General features: G+C 39.1%; 1 protein-coding gene across 3 annotated transcripts in view; it reads left to right on the forward strand.

The window, feature by feature from the left end:
• LOC122788887 (nebulin related anchoring protein) overlaps positions 1-22,960 on the forward strand; it is a 503,978-nt gene that overhangs the window by 372,230 nt on the left and 108,788 nt on the right. For all 3 annotated transcript variants that reach the window (XM_044055831.1, XM_044055830.1, XM_044055833.1), the window contains 2 exons: positions 12,793-12,906; positions 15,478-15,675. In XM_044055831.1, coding sequence (XP_043911766.1) covers positions 12,793-12,906; positions 15,478-15,675 — 312 coding nt within the window. The remainder of the gene's footprint in view (positions 1-12,792; positions 12,907-15,477; positions 15,676-22,960) is intronic.

The following is a 22,960-nucleotide window of genomic DNA, read 5'->3' on the forward strand; positions in this document are numbered from 1 at the left end:
GTATTTCTGTGGCCTTTCCAGTTGTTGTAGATGTCTTGTGAGGTACATATCAAAAGGGGCATTGTACTCTATAATGGGTCTAATGAGTGATGAGAAGAGGTGAACAATGACCTCTTTTTTCCTGGATGAGAAACCTTTTGTGATGAGGTGTGCCACATAGAAGGATTTCCTGACTACTGTGGCGATGTGATTATCAAAGGAGAGACTACTGCCCACCTGTGTCCCAAGGTCTCTTATCACACTTTCGGTGTTAAGTAGACTACCACCTATTTGGTAGTTCATGGGTACTGAGTTTTTACCAAAAGGAATGACAATGCACTTTTTGACATTGAGCTTGAGGCCATGGCTTTGACACCAGGCATCTGTCTCTGCAAGGCCCTTTTGTAGGATGTCCACATCTTTTGGAGTTTTGATTATGGCTCCTAGTTTGCAGTTATCTGCGAACTTCGTTAGCCAAAGACCTTCTGTGTTGGCCTGTACGTCAGAGAAGTAGATACCAAACAGGAGAGGACCCAGGACTGAACCCTGTGGTACTCCACTTGTCACTGGTCTGAAGCTGGATTTGGAGTCTGCTACTTTCACAGTGTGGGTTCTGTCAGTGAGCCAGTTGGCAATCCATCTTGTGACATAGGGATTTATACCTAGTTTAGTGAGTTTATCTATAATTCCAGAGTGGGGGATGGTGTCAAAAGCCTTGACGAGATCTAGATAGGCTGTGTGAACCACCTTACCCTCATCTACGGCTTTAGTGACTGCTTCAAAGAAGTCTATCAGGTTTAGGAGACATGATCTGCTTTTTACAAACCCGAACTGGGTGGGTTCCTGTGTTTGGAGATTACCAATGTCATTGTTTATAAGTTCCATGATGATACGCTCCATAGCCTTGCAGATCAGGCTCGTTAGGCTAATGATGCAGTAGTTTCCGGGGTCTGTGGTGGCTCCCACTTTGTGGAGTGGGATAACTGTTGCTGTGCGCCATTCAGTGGGCACATAGCCTGAGGTGAGGCTATGATTGAACATGGTACTTAGGTGGGGTGCCAGTTCGTTCTATAGTTCATGTAGAACACAGCCTGGGATGTTGTCAGGTCCCATGGATGCTGTGTTCTTGGCTTTGGATAGTGTGTTTTTTACCTGTGCAGCCGTGATTACAGGAACTTTGCATTCTTCTGGTATAGAGATGGGCCCTTTAGGGGGTGACAGAAGGGTAAAGTTAGCACTGAACCTATCTGCCAGGATGTTGGCAATATCCATTGGTTCTGTATATTTAGTGCCATTGTGCTGTAACTCAGAGCAGATCTGAGTGTTGCCATTGAGATTCTTGACATAGCTATAGAATGCTTTGTGGTTGTCTTTAGAGTCAGTGGTGATTTTGTTTTCATAATGTTTTCATTATGGGAGTCAAACTGTCAGGGATCAAATGTCTTGGGTCAAACTGTCCAGGGTCAAAATGTCCTGTACCCCAGCCTTAGATGTCCTCTTGACTGGTGAACAAATTGTTTCTGGTATCCTTATGAATGGTGTCTGATGACTATCTTCTTTATCTTTCTATCTTTGGCTTACAACCTGACAATAGTTTTTTGATCTATCTGCTGAGTCACTTTTCAGAACTGGTAGAATGCCCCTGATTCTTTTTCTTTGATGTATCACCTGCTTACATAGCCTCTTTGTTAGCCAACCCATCCATATTCCTTCTTAGCTTGGTCCATAGTTCTATTTCCCATTTTTGCATGCACTCTTTCTTTGTTGCCTTCCTAGACTTCTGCATGAAACCACCAGCTTTCCTTACGTACCTCATTTCTATACCTGGTTCACTTGCATATCTGTTCTGTAATCCTCACACATGCTGTTAGCGGTGCTGCTGTTCTTCTACTTCCCCTATTCCCGCTACTTCCTGATGTGTCAGACCTGAGTATTTGCTTGAAATCTTATGCTTTTACTCCAGTTAACTTTCAGGTCTTCAGCATAGTCTCTGTTAACCTTAGAGCCTTCTCTGACCACTGATTGCAGCTGATTTTGGCCACCAGTGATTTATTTTGTGGACAGGCTGTTTAACTGGGGATGACTTTGCAATCTTTACTTTTACCTCAATGCCTCCCTCCCTTTACCAGGATAAAGTATACCTGACTGGCAACTCTCGTATGTAAAGTCACTGTCTCTCTACTGCTGAACGAGGTGTTTGCTACTATTAAGCCATTTGTAAGACAGAAGTCTAGAATGGCCTCTCCTTCTTTATTCCTGTTGTCCCACCATATAGACCTAGGCAGTCCTCATATCTTGTTCTCTCTGTCCAGATATGTGCATTCAAGTCACCCATTATCAACACCAATTCATGTTGTCCTGCTTTATCTAGTGCTGTCTGAATGCAGTATTTTCCTCATTATCACAACCCTGCTGTGGGCCATAGGCTGAGATTATGAATAGTGTCCTACCTTTACAATGGAGTCTGTTTGCTACTAGCGCTGTCTGAATGCAGTCATTTCCTCATTATCATAACCCTGCTGTGGGTCATAAGCTGAAATTATGAATAGTGTCCTACCTTTACAATGGAGTCTGATTGCCACTAGTGCTGTCTGAATGCAGTCTTTTCCTCATTATCACAACCCTGGTGTGGGCCATAGGCTGAGATTATGAATAGTGTCCTACCTTTCCAATGGAGTCTGTTTGCCACTAGTGCTGTCTGAATGCAGTCTTTTCCTCATTATCACAACCCTGGTGTGGGCCATAGGCTGAGATTATGAATAGTGTCCTACCTTTACAATGGAGTCTGTTTGCCACTAGTGCTGTCTGAATGCAGTCTTTTCCTCATTATCACAACCCTGCTGTGGGCCATACGCTGAGATTATAAACAGTGTCCTACCTTTACAATGGAGTCTGTTTGCTACTAGCGCTGTCTGAATGCAGTCATTTCCTCATTATCATAACCCTGCTGTGGGTCATAGGCTGAAATTATGAATAGTGTCCTACCTTTACAATGGAGTCTGATTGCCACTAGTGCTGTCTGAATGCAGTCTTTTCCTCATTATCACAACCCTGCTGTGGGCCATAGGCTGAGATTATGAACAGTGTCCTACCTTTACAATGGAGTCTGACTGTCACTAGTGCTGTCTGAATGCAGTCTTTTCCTCATTATCACAACCCTGCTGTGGGCCATAGGCTGAGATTATGAATAGTGTCCTACCTTTACAATGGAGTCTGACTGCCACTAGTGCTGTCTGAATGCAGTCTTTTCCTCATTATCACAACCCTGCTATGGACCATAGGCTGAGATTATGAATAGTGTCCTACCTTTACAATGGAGTCTGGTTGCCACTAGTGCTGTCTGAATGCAGTATTTTCCTCATTATCACAACCCTGCTGTGGGCCATTGGCTGAGATTATGAATAGTGTCCCACCTTTACAATGGAGTCTGTTTGCTACTAGCGCTGTCTGAATGCAGTCTTTTCCTCATTATCATAACCCGGCTGTGGGCCATAGGCTGAGATTATGAATAGTGTCCTACCTTTACAATGGAGTCTGACAGCCACTAGTGCTGTCTGAATGCAGTCTTTTCCCCATTATCACAACCCTGCTGTGGGCCATAGGCTGAGATTATGAATAGTGTCCTACCTTTACAATGGACTCTGTTTGCCACTAGTGCTGTCTGAATGCAGTATTTTCCTCGTTATCACAACCCTGCTGTGGGCCATAGGCTGAGATTATGAATAGTGTCCTACCTTTACAATGGAGTCTGTTTGCTACTAGCGCTGTCTGAATGCAGTCTTTTCCTCATTATCATAACCCTGCTGTGGGTCATAGGCTGAGATTATGAATAGTGTCCTACCTTTACAATGGAGTCTGACTGCCACTAGTGCTGTCTGAATGCAGTCTTTTCCTCATTATCATAACCCGGCTGTGGGTCATAGGCTGAGATTATGAATAGTGTTCTACCTTTACAATGGAGTCTGACTGCCACTAGTGCTGTCTGAATGCAGTCTTTTCCTCATTATCACAACCCTGCTGTGGGCCATAGGCTGAGATTATGAATAGTGTCCTACCTTTACAATGGAGTCTGTTTGCCACTAGTGCTGTCTGAATGCAGTCTTTTCCTCATTATCACAACCCTGCTGTGGGCCATAGGCTGAGATTATGAATAGTGCCCTACCTTTACAATGGAGTCTGTTTGCCACTAGTGCTGTCTGAATGCAGTATTTTCCTCATTATCACAACCCTGCTGTGGGCCATAGGCTGAGATTATGAATAGTGTCCTACCTTTACAATGGAGTCTGACTGCCACTAGTGCTGTCTGAATGCAGTCTTTTCCTCATTATCACAACCCTGCTGTGGGTCATAGGCTGAGATTATGAATAGTGTCCTACCTTTACAATGGAGTCTGACTGCCACTAGTGCTGTCTGAATGCAGTCTTTTCTTCATTATCACAACCCTGCTGTGGGCCATAGGCTGAGATTATGAATAGTGTCCTACCTTTACAATGGAGTCTGTTTTCCACTAGTGCTGTCTGAATGCAGTATTTTCCTTATTATCACAACCCTGCTGTGGGCCATAGGCTGAGATTATGAATAGTGTCCCACCTTTACAATGGAGTCTGTTTGCCACTAGTGCTGTCTGAATGCAGTATTTTCCTCATTATCACAACCCTGCTGTGGGCCATAGGCTGAGATTATGAATAGTGTCCTACCTTTACAATGGAGTCTGACTGCCACTAGTGCTGTCTGAATGCAGTCTTGTCCTCATTATCACAACCGTGCTGTGGGCCATAGGCTGAGATTATGAATAGTGTCCTAACTTTACAATGGAGTCTGTTTGCCACTAGTGCTGTCTGAATGCAGTATTTTCCTCATTATCATAACCCTGCTGTGGGTCATAGGCTGAGATTATGAATAGTGTCCTACCTTTACAATGGAGTCTGACTGCCACTAGTGCTGTCTGAATGCAGTCTTTTCTTCATTATCACAACCCTGCTGTGGGCCATAGGCTGAGATTATGAATAGTGTCCTACCTTTAAAATGGAGTCTGTTTTCCACTAGTGCTGTCTGAATGCAGTATTTTCCTTATTATCACAACCCTGCTGTGGGCCATAGGCTGAGATTATGAATAGTGTCCTACCTTTACAATGGAGTCTGTTTGCCACTAGTGCTGTCTGAATGCAGTATTTTCCTCATTATCACAACCCTGCTGTGGGCCATAGGCTGAGATTATGAATAGTGTCCTACCTTTACAATGGAGTCTGACTGCCACTAGTGCTGTCTGAATGCAGTCTTTTCCTCATTATCACAACCGTGCTGTGGGCCATAGGCTGAGATTATGAATAGTGTCCTAACTTTACAATGGAGTCTGTTTGCCACTAGTGCTGTCTGAATGCAGTATTTTCCTCATTATCATAACCCTGCTGTGGGCCATAGGCTGAGATTATGAATAGTGTCCTACCTTTACAATGGAGTCTGACTGCCACAAGTGCTGTCTGAATACAGTCTGTTTGCCATGAGTCTGTCACTGATTCTTATGACATCCCTCACTGTCTTCAAAAGACTCTCCTTCACCAAAATCCCCCACAGCATTTCTAATCTGTATTCCCCTAGAGCACAAGACTCTGAATTCCAGGATTTGCTGCACTGCCCTTCTATCTTGTCTTCTGGATATATAGGATGTCCAGCCACCTCCTTGCCATCGTGTCATCCATTTCGAATATGCATTGGGTCAGTGAGCCTGTATTAAGTGTAGCAATTCTTAGGTCATGTCTGCCCAACTGGATACCAGACAGACAATACCTTGTTGTTTTACATTAGCAAATGCATCCAAAGTATTTACCATCGGCCATTTTATTACATGTAGTTCAGAATGGGTTATAAATATGACATATGCCAATGTGGGGCTTTTTATGTAGGACAGACCTGTAGACAATGGAAACCGCATATAGTAGTTCTTCATCTAAATTATTTGAAATGTAAGCAGGATAGAAGTGCTTTATACAAACATAAACATGATGAAGTCCCTGCACAATTTGTTTTTGTGGGTATTGATTGTGTGAAGGGAGATAGTTTGTGACTTGCATCTAAGCATGAACCTTTACATAGGAAAGAAAAATTATGGATTATTAATTTGAGAGCTATTTATAAACCAGGACTTAATGAATATTTTTAATCCATATAACAATAAATATATAGATATATTCTGAAATAGAAATTAATTTATTGTTCCATGTATTTGGGTAAAGATTTTTCAATACATCTTTTCATATATATATATATATATATATATATATATATATATATATATGTATGTATATATATATATACATATATATATATATATATATATATATATCTAGATATACACACATATATAGATATATATATCTATATATATATATAGATATATGTATGTATATAAAATGAATAAAAACACTAAGCAGGCTAACGTACGACCACAATATAATAACAGGAAACAGGTACCAAAACAAAAAAAAAGGTTGTAAGACGTACTGCTGTAAAATCATGAAATTTATTTTTCACAACTAGGTAAGTGCTTTCACCACCATCCTCGTGGCTTCCTCAGACCATAAACGATGACATTAAAACAATGCATTAGATATATTGGAGTTACTCACATTTACTTGTTGTTGTATCTTTCGGCTTTTCCCGGTTAGGGGTCACCACAGCGGAACTCCGGTCTGCTAATGATTGGCAGTAGATTTTTACATACCGAGTTGCCAGCCCTGATGCACAACCTTCAACGAAGGTACGCCCATTCACACATGTCTCCACACAGAAGACGCTTTAGCTGAGAATCGAACAGTACAACGTCTTACTGTGAGGCGACAACGCTACCGAAGCACCACCACCGCAGTTACTCACATTTACTACTTCCCATTAAACGATCTAATTGAATTATTTTCACCTTTCACATTGAGTTTCAAATCCCCATCCCCTATACTATGCGCATGTCCCTGACGTCATGCAGTGAACAGAAAAGATGGCTTAAAGGGAACCTCTACGAAAAGTAACATTCACTAAAAATTCCATTCATAAAATGCATACTAAAACAAAAATCCTCATAAAATACATTTATATCTAGCACACTTACTATATAATATATGTACATTTAACATGTAATATATAAATATACATATTTCATTTTATATTATATTATATTAAATAAAAACATTTATTATATGGAAAATAACTGATATATACTATATGCAGTGAACAAATGCAATTTTTATAAACCCCTACCACTATATCCACTTATATAAAAATGTATTCAAAAAATACTTTTACATTAATTAATGTCTAACTCCCTGGGCATCCAAAACTGGCTTAACTGAAACCTTCACATTAAGGCCATAGCCCTTCTCTGCTCTCAGTTTGATGATCCACCTAAGCTCACTACTATTCACCTTATTCCTGATGTTCCCCTTCCTATCTCCTGGACTCATTTTATCAGTTACCATAAATAAAAACATATGCACCCCATTATTAGTCAAATCATACCTAGATAGGGCTCTAACTGAATCCTTAGCTCTCAGGCTACTAACATGCTCTCTAATTTGATCCCTTAGCATACGAGTGGTCATCCCTATATAGAAATATTGGCAGCATTCACACTGAGCTAAATATACAACATGTTTGGATATACAATCTGCTACAATCTTGAAATCATATATTTTACCTGTACTCGGGTGTGTAAATTTATTACTACATTTTATGTACCTACACCAATTACAGTTTCTACATGGACATGTCCCCCAAGGTGCATCTATTAGATCCCTTTTAGAATAGCATAACATTCTTTTCAAATTCTTCTGATTCCTATACTGAAACCTTGGTGCATCACCCACCACTTTTCTAACTTTTGCCATCTGTCAGTAAGATGGACCAGTGTTTTTCCAAAACTATCTTAACTTTCCCAATATCACTAGTGTATGATGTCAGGACATCAACTCGTCCCTCCATTATTACCCCTTCTTTATGCCTCACCTCATTAGCAGTCATAGCTGAATAATATGGCCTCGCTCTATCTGTCCTCAGTTTAATAACTTCATCAAGTGTAGAGACTACCTCCCTCTCCTTATAACCTCGAGATCTTAGATCATGCTTCAAAGTCTTCATTCCTTACTCAAAGGCCCCTACCTCTTTACTCAACCTAGACACTCGCATCCCCTGACCTTTTAAAACATTCCCAAAGGTTCCCCTAGAATGCATGCTGGTCCTATGTAGTAGTGTATTCCTGTAACACTCCTTCCTATACAATCTAGTGTCCATCCTCCCTTCTATGGATTTCTCCACATGTACATCCAGATAATCTATCTGTATGTTAGATGACATCATTGTAAACTTAAGAAAAATGGTGGTATTATGCAACTGCTCAATAAACAGGTTGAGCTCCATATGTGTGCCAACCCACAGAATAAAGATATCGTCCACAAAACGACGATAATATTTCACACATTTCAAGTATAAATCCATCTTAAACACCATATCTCCCTCGCATTGTAACATTACTGTGCTGGCGTAGCTATTAGCACAACTAGTGCCCATAGCTATGCCCTCAAGTTGAAGATAGTACTGCCCATCAAATACACACACATTATTATTCAGTACTGTCTTCATAAGTAAACAGAGTAAATCTACCAATCTCTTTTCATACTCACTATTCCCCAGTAGGTACTTTCTGAAGTACTCCACTCCAGTATCATTCGGGATACTGGTAAACAGGGAAACCACGTCTAAGATGACAAACATATATTCCTGTGTCCCTTGATAACCCTCCATAAACTTATACAAATACTGTAGAAATTGTTTTGTGTCCTTAAGTACAACATTTGATCTATCTAGCACCAGTCTAAGGTGCTTTTCTATAAACACTGACAAGGGCTCCTGTAAGCCATCCCCTCCCTGCCACAATAGGTCTAAAGGGTGTGTTCATCAGGTCTTTATGTATTTTAAGAGAGCCTTGAAACATAGGTTTAACTGGATGTTCAACATTCAAAAACTGCATCAGCTCTAAACTAATTTCATATTGCAGTAAACAGTTATTCAACATGAGATGTACACTTCTAATCATGTAATCAATATGATGCATATCCTCCTCTTCTTCTTTCGGCTTTTCCCAGTTAGGGGTCACCACAGCGGATCATCTGTCTGCTCATGATTGGCAGTGGAGTTTTACGGTGTTGAGTTGCCAGCCTGGCGCCCAACCTTCCACAGAAGGCACACACACATGAATGCACTCACACCTAGGGCCAATTTAGAGTGTCCAATCCACTTACAGTATGTCTTTGGGATATGGGAGGAAACCGGAGCACCAGGAGGAAACCCACGTGACCACAGGGAGGACATGCAGACTCTGCACAGAAGGCACCCCAGCCAAGAAGCAAACCGGAGAACCTCTTGCTGTGAGATGGCAATGCTAACCGCTGCACCACCGCAGCCGCCCAATCAATATGATGCATATAAACCTCTTTATATGCATTACTATCACTTAACATCAATTTCAGTGATGCAACATAAAAGCCCTTATCCATGACCACAATCATCCCACCCTTATCATCTGGCCGTATCATTAGCGATGCATCCTCTCTATGCCTCTTTAGGGCTTCTTGCTCAGGTTTAGTCAAATTTACAAACCTCCTTCCATGTTGTTCTTTCCCCAATATTTCATGTAGATCATCCTGAAATTTACACACCCGAGTACAGGTAAAATATATGATTTCAAGATTGTAGCAGATTGTACACAAACATGTTGTATATTTAGCTCAGTGTGAATGCTGCCAATATTTCTATACAGGGATGATCACTCGCATGCTAAGGGATCGAATTAGAGAGCATGTTAGTAGCCTGAGAGCTAAGGATTCTGTTAGTGCCCTATCTAGGTATGATTTAACTAATAATGGGGTGCATAAGTTTTTATTTATGGTAATTGATAAAGTGAGTCCAGGAGATAGGAAGGGGAACATCAGGAATAAGGTGCAGAGTAGTTAGTTTAGGTGGGTCCTCCGACTGAGAGCAGAAAAGGGATTCGGCCTTAATGGGAAGGTTTCAGTTAAGCCAGTTTTGGATGCCCAGGGAGTTAGAAGTTAATTAATGTAAAAGTGTTTTTTGAATACATTTTTATATAATTAGATAGAGTGGCAGAGAGTTATAAAAATTGCATTTGTTCACTGCATATAGTATATATCAGTTATTTTCTATATAATAAAGGTTATTTAATATAATATAAAATGAAATATGTATATTTATATATTTACATGTTAAATGTACATATATTATATAGTAAGTGTGTTAGATATAAATGTATTTTATGAGGATTTTTGTTTTAGTATGCATTTTATGAAAGGAATTTTTAGTGAATGTTACTTTTCGTAGAGGTTCCCTTTACGCTATGTTTTCTGTTCACTGCATGACGTCGGGTACATGCGCATAGTATAATAGGGGATGAGGATTTGAAACTCAATGTGAAAGGTGAAAATAATTCAGTTAGATCATTTAATGGGAAGTAGTAAATGTGAGTAACTAGGAATATATCTAATGCATTGTTTTAATGTCATCGTCTATGGTCTGAGGAAGCCACCGGGATGGTGGTGAAAGTGCTTACCTAGTTGTGAAAAATAAATTTCATGATTTTACAGCCATACGTCTTACGACTGTTTTTTTGTTTTGATATATATATATATATATATATATATATATATATATATATATATATATATATATATTTTATATATATAGTTCCCCTTCACAAGATCGAATGGATGGAAGCTCGAAATTCATAATCTCGAGACCAGAATCTCGAACTTCCATTCACTCAAAATTGTGACTGGGAGCCTTAGGTTTAAAAAAATAAAACGTTAACTTACCTTATTGCAGGGGGCCAGGTCCCCTGTACCCTAGCAGTTTAAATGTGAATGTTCCGTGACCGCACTACAGCAGAGGAATGCAGAATCTTCCGTTTTACGCTTATGCGTATAGCACGGAATGGGAGATTTCCCTTTCCTTCACTATAGTGTGATCTCGGAGTAGGTATATTTAAGTAGGGGGGTGTGGGGGGTGCAGGGAGCTTCGCCCCCCCTGCGAAAACATTTGAAAGGTGTTAATTTTTTTTTTGTCCCTTTCATATATTCCAGTTTCTCCAAATTCGAGATTCTGGTTTCCAGTTTATGACTTTCGAGTTTAGAGAAATTCAATCATATGAAGGGGAACCATGTATGTATATATATATATATATATATATATATATATATATATATATATATATATATATATTCATATTTTTAGTATTATGTTTTTTTTTTATTCATGGATGTATATTGATGTGTATTTAGTGTTTATATTTGATAGTGATTCATTTATGTGATAAGAGTTGTTGATTGTATGTCTCTTTCAATATTTCTGTATTTAGCCCACAAAGGAGAACTTGCTTGGTTGCTCTGATGACGCCATTGAGTGAAACCGGTCTGCGTTTGTAGTGATTCCCACCAGTCATGCTGTTTTGCTACTGTTGTTGAGATATGCATCAGTTTTGTTATTTTGCTGATAAGCATTTACATTTTGAACATTTAATTGTTTGTGGAGTACTGGTCTTTTTTTGGTGGAGTTGTATTTTGAACCGTGCATGTGCTGTTGGGTTTGTGCACCTATGGTTGTTTGAAGATATATATAATAATCTAGCCCTTTTGACAGTGTTGTTGAGGTGAACTTGGTTGGATCAGTTTCATTGATTTACTTAATGATTAATTACTGCCCATGTAAAACACAGGGATCACAAAAAAGTAGGGATAAGGAAATGTTCTCATACCGCTAATGTTGTTGGATCTTTTAGTTAATATATTTAGAGATGGTGGGGTTGGCAATATCTATCCATATGGGGTGCAGATGGTGAGAAACACCTGTTTTAAATATTTAACTGGTGTTGTATGATGCAGCATTCAGTGGTGGCCATCAGTGTAATAGGATTCACCATAAGTGATGTAGATGAACGGTACAGGCAAACTGTAATCTACAGGTAACGTATTTGGGTCTATATTATATAGCCAAAAACAAAATCTTGAGTGCTCACATGAGCGAATATGCAGGTACTCAAAATTGCTATGGGGGGCTGCACCCCCCACACCTTCCGCTGAATATATATTCCAAGTCTGAGATCGCACTACAGTGAGGAAAGGGCAAATATCCCAATCTCCACTGTACTGCAATCCAAAAAATTGAATATCGAATATCTGCATTTTCACTCATGTGAGCACTTGAGATTTTAAGTTTTCGGTGATCTAAGGTAGACCCATGTATTTTTGGTACCTGTTTAAAATGTCTGATTACCAAGTCACAAACTGTGAAGACAGAATGAACAAAAAATCAAATTGTATGTCAAGAGTTTGGTGTAATGGCTAAGGTGTTTACCTCATACAAACAAGGTTCAGGGTTTGACTCTGGCTTTGGGTTACTGGCTAGGCTTAAAATGGTACATAGAGCATACTTTTCAACTATGGGAATTTTCTCCCCAGGTTCCCACTGGATATGGTCATTGCCCAAACATCAGAAATGAATTATTTTATTTTTTATTTTTGATTACCCAGAACATATGGGCCTTTATTGCCAGTTGCAGGCATCTGATAAATCATATATGTTTTGCATCCATGACATGATAGCATAATAAAGAAACAGTGGTATATTTTATAAGTCACTAAGAAGACTGTTGGTTTCTGCAGATATGTGCATTTTTCTTTTTTACAGCTGTATATATCTCTAGTTCGGTAAACTGGTTATTGATTTTATTCATTATTTATGCATTAATATTCACAGTACAAGTACAAAGAGGCCTTTGAGAGGATGAAAGGGCGCATGGTTGGGCCACGTGGCCTGGATGATGACATTAAAATTGCTCACTCAGTCCAAGCGAGTCAAGTTCAAAGCAATGTAAGTTGTGCCAGTGTCTTATACTCATGTTATCACACTGATGTATTGTATATTGCTAAAATGGATGTACTTGCCTTATTGCCTGGATTATGGCTGAAAAAGATCATCACCCCAACCTAGCCAGCTATCTGGATAACAAAGACAAATAGACAGAGAAAGGTAGATTAGATAGATAGATAGATAGATAGATAGATAGATAGATAGATAGATAGATAGAAAGAAATAGATGAAATAAAAGAGTATTGGATTTTTTAATTTCATACCCACAGATTCTCTGTACTATACATAGCAAACAGTAAAATATTTCTCAGTGCATTCCTGCCATGTTTCATATTTGTTCTACTCTTGACTGTGGAATACATGCTCTCTACATGCTTCTGTTTTAGACTGGAAGTTATTTGCATATTTTATCACTTGCACCAAATAACCTATTCTCTGGCCCTTCATTTTGTAAACAATTGGCCCAAAGTTTCTAGTTGTGAAACACAACAGGGCTCATGCTACTGTGCAGTAACATCCCTCCTAATATGGCTTGGAATATCAGAAATTATTGTCTGTTAATAAGCTATGAAACATATGCTCTGCTATCCTTTAAATCCAAGACAGTTTGAAATATAACATCAGGTATCTTGACACCCTCCCAACTAGTAACAATAATGCACAATGTCACACTAGCCAGAGTGACTTAAATGCACATATACAATAAGTTACTTCTTATACTGATATTCTTGTTATATGTTGCTGATTTAGATCCAGCAATGCTATTGTGTATGGTCATCATCAACCAAATTATTAGCTCGTGAATATGAGTTACCAGTGTACAATTCTTATTAGGTAAAGGACCTTAACGAGCAACCCTGGATTCATGAACAATAATAAACTGCTTAGATAAGCTTATCACTCTGTGGCACAGATCTACCAAGAACCTTGGTTTTATAGCATTTGATGAATAAATCAACATATTGACAAGATGATATAGTATAGTAGAGCACTCCACTATGTATCCCACTCAAGTGAAAGGTCTGAGTTGCATAGCATTGCTAGAAGGTGTAGCACTGTATAAGAAGCACATATACTCTCTTGCCTTCTTTGCCTCTGTACTAGAGCACAGCCTTGTTCTTATACCCTTTCCCATCCTTATACCAGTCACCTACCCTTTAACAGGCCACGCTCCATCAAGTCACAGCATTTTATCCAGTCTCTCTTACTGGTTAGTCCACAACTTAGATTTACACCCACTCCTCTCTTGTCATTCTGTACTTGGTGCATGCATTAAACTCCCCACCCTTTATTGTTCAGTCCCACTGGTGGCATGTGCACTGTTTACATCAACAGTCATGATTTCAGCATGCTGACAAATTGAATTACAGCCCTTATCAGCCCTGTCCCTGGCATCCATACAAATGCAGAAGTATATCACAAAACACATAAACTGTAACACTTTCCACCTTACACAGTAGAATTCCTGTCCTGAAACATGTTTATGTGATGTTTAACCTCAGTGCAATTTCATATCTAAGATGAATATATAGTTACCCAACCTTATGCAATGTTGTTCCCTAATGTTGAATAAATATTTACACACCTCACACTTCCTGTGGTCCACTGCATAGTGCACCTACTTTTATTATATCCTCCTTAAATATTGCAGTTCATGTTTTGCTTTACCAAGCACCTGAAAAAGCCCCTTCCCAGCTCTCATCTCCTATTATATTCCCCTGCCATTCCAAGCAGCAGTTTCAAACTCCACTATCACAGTACATATTGAAGTGTTACGTGACATGGAAACCAGCTGCTCTTACTGCCATCTCTCCTCTTTGTGGTTCAGGCCTTGATATCCAAAGCATTTTTTTTTCAAATTCTCCTCACACGTTTCATTTTCAGCTTTACTCCTCGGCACCCCAAACACTTTTATCAAAAATCATGGCTACCCTGCAGTCTCATTCTTAGCAATGGTATAATGTGGATGGTCTAATATAAAATTCTTCACTTGTGCCTGGTGTAACACTTTTGCACAAGTCAGCAACTCACAAAAATTTTGTATTGTGTCACATTAACAATATGTTGTATGTGTCACATTATAATATGCTGTATGTGTCACATTATAATATGTTGTATGTGTCACATTATAATATGCTGTATGTGTCACATTATAATATGTTGTACGTGTCACATTATAATATGCTGTAGTATCAGGATGGTACTCAAGAAAGTAGTTTATGTGCATCCCTTCTTTTGCAGTTTTAAAGCAATATTAGCATGTAGTCATAGAGTGTAGGTCAAGGCGGGTACGAATTGTCATACTAAACTGTTTGTCTGTTTGTCTGTCTGCACTAGATATTACCTTTCCTTTGATAAGTTGCAGGGATTATAGTCATCTAATGCATGCCACCATGTTTTATTCTGCTGCTGAACCCATACATTACTCTATCATTGCCTCATATGATTCACACAGAACTTCACTGGAGTGCTAAGTTGTATAACTGCTGTAAAAGCTAGACAAGTAACTAAAAACAAACATGCTTCAGTAGATTAACTGATATATTCATATTTTTAACTTTTAACTGTCAGCTGGGATACAGAAAGGAGTTTGAGGACAGCAAAACTCAGTTCCATCTTCCCATGGATATGGTGGATATCGTACATGCTAAGAAAGCTCAGTCATTGGTCAGCGATCAGGATTACAAGCAAATGTTCCATCACTACACAACTTTGTCTGATGACCTGAAGATACAGGCAGCTAAAAGGGCCTACGAACTACAGAGTGAGGTAATGTAAACTAATAAGATATTGATTACTTTTGCATACCAAACAAATTAGGAAATGGTTGTTATAACTTATTTTTCAACTGCTTTTCCAATAATTCATATCTGTATGAGTCTTTTAACTTTTGATTTGATTATTTCTTAATTCAGTTCAGAAATGGAAAGGATTATTTTTCAATTTGTATTTGTGTTTGTGGCATTAGCCTACATATTAGAGATGTAAAGTTAAAATTTTTTTGTGTTCATATTTGAAAGTAATCAAATGCAGTAATCAGCGTTGCTATTTTGACCATTTCATTTGCTCAAAATGTGTTGATACTCAGCGACTAAAACTGTAATATCCGTGCCCATGATCATATAGATTAGTTGATACCAGAAAATCAATCATTGTACCGATCATGATCTTAAAACTTAGCGTAGGACCATGAAATCTGTTGTAATATTGTCAAAATGCAGAGAAACAATTTAGTGTGGGTGGTGTTCAGAGTTGACTTCTCACCAGTGTTATTAGAACTTCTCAGAGAGAGTTGCACTGTTCCGGATTAATGCAATTCACAGTCATGCATAACCTGCATTAATAAGTAATTTAAATCACTAAGAATTGCTCAATTGAGCAGTTTGAACAACTTCTTAGCTGAGTGCCCTACAATCTTGTGCAAGTAAGGCATAACCACATACACTTCACCACCATTGACGCACTGAGATAGACATAAAGACATACCATTTGCACATTGATGCGCACACACACATGCACACACACACACACACACACACACACACACACACACACACACACACACACACACACACACACTCACACAGAGACAACTTGCACAAATTACCTAGCTAGGTAGCTATCTGACAGGGTAGGCTGAGTAGAGCAGAGTCACTATAGTCCATGGTTCTGGTCTACTCAGCCTTCTCTGTTATACAATATAGATGTATAGCTGTAGGTAGAGCCAGACAGTCTAACATATGGAGATATACATACTGTCACAATAAGCACTTATATTCCACAAATCATTAAAACACTGTCACAATATCCACAGATACACAAATATCCGAACATACAGACATACACATTTGCATACATAATCTTGCACATATAGGTGCACATACACACACACACACACACACACACACACACACACACACACACACACACACATTGCACTGCATTATTTAATTAGATTATCAATACCTGCTTACATAGCCGGCATTAGGCACCAGCGAACCCTGCGGTCGCTGGGGGCCCTCTTTTCCTGAGGTGCCCCCAACCACAGCAATGTTATCTTACCTTAATATTTTGTAACATGTCTGTCAAACCAAAAAAAGCTAGTACATAAATCTTGTATAATTAATAAACCAGGTGGGTAATAAAGCTTATTTATATCTCCTTTAAAATTCAAAAATATATTTGCTTATAGTAACAGTGTTTTATCAAGCAAGAGCCTTCCCAATTCCATTAAATATTTTTTACCACTAACATAGTACCCATGGCTTAGTTAAACCCTGCTGGTGGCCATTCTCTACACTAAAACTAACAACATAGCCAGCTTTAGGTACCTGAAATACCTGTGGCTGCAAGGGGCCCCTCTAAATTATCCTTCACTGTGTGGGGCCCCACAAGAGCTGCTGGTTGGGGAAATGAGGAGAGAATGTATTAATTTCATTATTATTCAGTTTAACCTGAACAGAGTTGTGGTATGACCCTGTTAAGATAAAGCTAATACTGAGTGAGGTAAGCACTAGAGAGATCAGCAGCCCAGTGTGACCAGTGTCCATGTATACCTTGGATTTCAAGAAGAACTAATACTTAATCAGGAACACACATTAAATATTACTCTGTTTCAATGAAAAATAATAGAATAACACATTTTGTATCATTATGTTTTTTTGGACATTAAGTGTAAAACTCTAATGTCTGGATGTATTGACTGTCTGTAATCCTGAATGGTTTACAAGCAAATCAAACTTGTTACAAAGAACAGAACAAAATAATGAGGCAAAATCAGGGATGCTCTGTGAAATCAGGGACAATGACAGATTTGCAATACTCCTCCCTGTGGTAAATAAAAGCGACCCATCCCTGCTGTTGTTTGACGACTGCTTAACAGCAGTCACTGATCTGGTGTGCTGGTACGAGTGTTGCACATTGTATTGCTGAAATAAGTACAAAACTAGTATTGCTATGGGTTAGTGTGTGTGTGTGTAGATATATATATATATATATATATATATATATATATATATGTGTGTGTGTGTGTGTGTGTGTGTATGTGTGTGTTTGTAAAAATGTTAGTGAGTTTTATCTGTGCACACATGCAATAATGCCAGGACACACAAATTATTCTTCTGAGTGTCAGTAAAAAAACTGTAGCTAACAAGAAGTCATGAAATGTATCCCAGAACATTCAGACACTTAGATCTTCAAGACTCTGGGGGGGATCCCTACTCCCCAGACTGTGTAAATGGATACAGAGGGCTCTCTTAATCATAGGTTCATAGGTTGGTACTAGGCTATCGGCCCTAGGGCCTATACAAGCCTATCCATAACAATTCCCTGGCTATTTCTTCCCACACTATTTACTTCCCTGGCCCCCTGTCTAGCAGGGCAACTGACGTGATCCGTGGGTTGACTGTGTGGGGGTCCCACAAACACTGTTTGAGGAAAAACGAGGAGAAAAAATATATTAATTTTCTGATTATGCTGTTTAACCTGAACAGGGCTGTGATATGACCCTGTAAGGATACAGCTGATAATGGCCTCTGCTCTCAACTGTACCCATTCTAAAACCAGTGCCATTCAGATGTGTGTGCACAGGAAGATGATGTAGGTTACATGGGGGGCTGGGGGGGCTGTGGTGTTATTCTTCACAGTCAGATCTTAGAGGTGTGCACATGTGGTCACTAAAGCTTGTGTTTGGGCTGAGGACAGTGTGGTCATTGTTTCTTTTACTTTTCTCACATACCTCAGAGGTGTACAAAGAAGATTACTACAGCTTGTATAGGAGCAACAAAGTAGAATACATTACTATCATCATTATTTCACTTTCCTCACAATCACATATACAGGTGGCTGCCTTTGACAGAAGACACACTATGTATATGCATATCAGCAGTCCCTTGAAGTACATGACTGTGGCAATTTGAACCTCTGCCTTCACCCCAGTCTAACACCAGATGGATGCATAAGTAGTCTTTTGGAAGGGACTGGGAGGCAGGCAGTTCCCAGATAATAAAGGGTTGTTAGTTTATTGTGAGCTACTGTTTTGTCATCTTTGAACATTAAGCCTTGGGTACAACGTATGTCTTCCTTGAAAGAAAAAAAAAATAAAACTGATATTCTTTTCTTATTTCCTAAATGGTTATTACGGCACTGTCTTTGGTCAGGAAATGTATGTTGAAAGGATGCAATGAAAACTAAACCTGAACAGCAACACAATTTCTTTACTTAATCATAACTTCTGTTCAAGCCATTATTGGATGTAAAGATGTGTAAAAAGAAAAAAAAACTTTCTATATGCTCTGAAGTGCATTTTAAAGTTATAGCTTCTTCAAAAAGTTGAAAAGTAAGGCAAAATGTGAGAAAAGGAAGAAAAAAGTAACGTGCATGGTATGGGAAGTGGGGACGGGGAAGACTGGTGGCTACTGTATATATGTGGGGAAGTTTGAAACAGTAGGAATAGGACACCATTTCACCTCACTAGGGCTAGGGCGCCATTTGACCGAAGTCCAGACTTGTACATAGAGCTGCTGCAATATGTCATTGGTGCAACTAAATGCCAGTAACTATAAATGTTCCTTTTTGTAAGATAGGCCAACAGAGTGTAATACACAAGTCTTGTAATGTAAGAATATTGTAGCTAAAGTTCAGTCTGTGCATACTATTCCTAAAAGTTACAGGGTGAAAGACTGGAAGTGCCTAGGGGACCCCCAGCTTGACATCTGCTGGGGACCTCCAAAATGGTAACAACAGCCCTGCTTGCTTACATGTATGTGTACATTGCTCTGTATGGATCTTGTATAATATAGACATTTGTGAATCACCATAATATACAAGACTCCTTGATGAGGCATTCACTGGGATGCACAGGGACCTAATTTCCTTAGGCCACACACACAGGCTACTGCCTTTATATGCTGCTTTGAAAAGCCTCACAGCTTAATTGCACTAATAAGTAACAAGGCTTCTTTGAACCACAAAATCCTTGCATACTATACCATTTGTGCAGCTTTGTGTAGTACACAAGCTGTGTACAAATTCTGTTCTCTATTTGTACACATAGTGTTGATGTACCTTTATTTTATTTATCAGTTTGTTAATTTGTTAAAGGGTCTTGTATTATATATATACATATGTATATATATATATATATATATATATATATATATATATATATATATATCACATACAGTAATAGCCAGTGTTGCTATCTCAATAAGGCATTTAGCTCCTCCTTTCTAAAAAACTTTCTCCTACTGACTCATAAGACCCACAGAGATCCATATTTTGTATTTATTTGGATCTAATTACACTAAACTGTGCAGAACAAATTTGAAGTAATTCTATTGCTATAAAGGAACATAAAACACAAAAACAAAGGAGAGCACGTAAAAACAAAAGTGGGTGTATCATCATTTTTTAGCATATTGCATTTAGAATTTGAATGAACTCAAGTGCTGTAGCATTACACCAAATAACAGAATGACAGAACACAACACTTTGTTTTTAAGTTGAGAATCATATTATAATGTGTCGTCACTGTTTCTTTGAGATGTAGCATCTTCTAGGGTAGAGCTGCTGATGATGTCACATTATGAAGTCTTTGTGTGTATCTGCCTCAAAGCCTGCTTTTACAAGTTGTTTCTCTAATGTTTAATTAGTATACACCAATGTTCTAATATAAGGCTGGCACTAACATTCACTAAACATTGTTTCTGCAGGTTTTCGGTTGTTTCATTTAAATTAACATTGCATCACAAGGCAGAAAGATGAATGAACAATTATCTTCAATCTTTTCAAGGGGTGGCTTTGTGCTCAAAGAGAGGTACAGCAGAGTTTAGTGAGTAGTGGATATACACCAAGATAAAACTGAAGTGGCTTCCTTAAGTGAGGAAAAAAACACACGGACCAGATGGGTTACCTACAAGGGTCCTCAAAAATCAGGTCACTCTGCTCACAGATCCCTTAACTGTAGTGTTCAGCAGATTACTGGCCACAGATATGCCTGAGAACTGAATGCTAGCAAATGGGGTACCATTGTACAGGGAGAGGTTCTCAGGTGTATACTAGGCTAACAACCACTACGGCCCTTGTAAGCCTAACCATGCAACCCAAATGTGACCCACAAATTTGATTTTTTAGGGGGTGATTTACTGAGTGCCTCTGTCCATCTGAGATATAGGTGCCAAATCAGGGGTGAATTTCCAATTACTAAGAAAATCCTTAGAACTACAGACCACTTATCCTAACAAAAACGGCAGTGAAAGTCATAAAAAGAGTCACGAGGGAACACCTGGTTGCTTTTTCTTGAGGACAACAAAATCCTGGATAAAAGGCAACATGTTTTTAGAGCCAGAAAGACCTGTCAGATAGGCTTGATCAGTATAATGTCTATGTTACTGGACAAATTGACAAGAGATGGTCAGTAGATGTACCTGGACTTCAGTAAGACCTTTGATTCATTCCCACCCAAAAGATTGCTACAAAAACTGGGGTGTGTGGAGGCAGGAATTGGAATGTTGTATGCTGTACTGTTACATGGAAGGGCACAAAGGGTTCTGGGAAGAAGGATGATGTTAGGGATAGAGAGTGATGAGCAGTGTATCATGGGAATTGACATGTTTTATGCTGTTTGGTTATATGGAGGGGCAGGAATTGGAATGTTGTATGTTGTATGGTTACACAGAAGGGCACAAAGTCTTCTGGTGAAAAGGATGATGTTTGAAAAACAGAGAGTGAGAAGCAGTGTGTCATGGGAATTGGAATGTTGTATGCTGTTTGGTTACATGGTAGGGCACAAAGGGTTCTGTGGAGAAGGATGATGTTAGGGATACAGAGAGTGATGGGCAGCGTATTATGGGAATTGGAATGTTGCATGCTGTATGGTTACATGGTAGGCCACAAAGGATTCTGGGGAAAAGGATGATGTTAGCGATACAGAGAGTGATGAGCAGTATATCATGGGAACTGTTATGTTGTACGCTGTATGGCTACATGGTAGGGCACAAAGGGTTCTGGGGAGAAGGATGATATTAGGGATACAGAGATTGATGAGCAGTGTATGATGTGACTTGGAATGTTGCATGTTGTATGGTTACATGGTAGGGCACGAAGGGCTCTGGGAAGAAGGATGGTGTAAGGGATACAGAGAGTGATGAGCAGTGTATCATGGGAATTGAAATATTGTATGTTGTATAGTTACATAGTAGAGCACAGTGGATTCTACTGAGAAGGATGGTACAAAGAGTGATGAGCAGTGTATCATGAGAATTGGAATGTTGTGTGCTGTACAATTACATGGTAGGGCACAGAGGGTTGTGGGGAAAAGGATAATGTTAGGGATACAGGCAATGATTAGTAGTGTATCATGGGAACTGGAATGTAGTGTATCATGGGAATTGGAATGTTGTATGCTGTATGGTTACATGGCAGGGCACAAAGGGTTCTGGGGAAAAGAATCATGTTAATGATAGAAAGAGTGATGAGCAGAGCACCATGGTATCGGTTCTGTGTCCAGTATTCTTCACTGCATTAATTTTAATCATACTCAACAGAAGGGAGACTAGAACCAACCTCTTTGCTGATATCACAAAGTTGGGAGCAGACTCTGACCAAATCGTTATCTCTACCCCATTTTCTGGGTTACCCTTGAAGGGAAGGCCTTGTGTTTGGTTGTTTGCTCTTAATTGGTTAACAAATGTATATCACAGAAGTAGTTGAACCATTGCAGGGCAAGCCTGAGTAAAAATTACTCCTACCCCAATAAGGACCTATACATTTAATTATAAAAACTGACCCCAAAGAACCATGTAGTTACAGAGATTAACCAATAATAAATAATATAGAAAATAAAACACCCATGGGGCAAGAAGAAGTGCAGCCTTTAAGCAGTATCACTGTTCCTTAATGTTCTACCATAAATATTTGCTTAGATCTCCATTTATAAAGAACAGGCATGTTCCATTTGAGAGCAAACTCTGCTCTCTTTTACTGAATTTAGAAGCGGGCATGTCTTGCCTACATGTTACATGTCACTGGAAAAGTGTAATCTCACCAGTAAAGG

The sequence above is a fragment of the Protopterus annectens genome, chromosome 14.part0, assembly GCF_019279795.1.
Source record: "Protopterus annectens isolate FY-2018-M chromosome 14.part0, PAN1.0, whole genome shotgun sequence".
Classification (NCBI taxonomy): Eukaryota; Metazoa; Chordata; order Ceratodontiformes; family Protopteridae; genus Protopterus; species Protopterus annectens.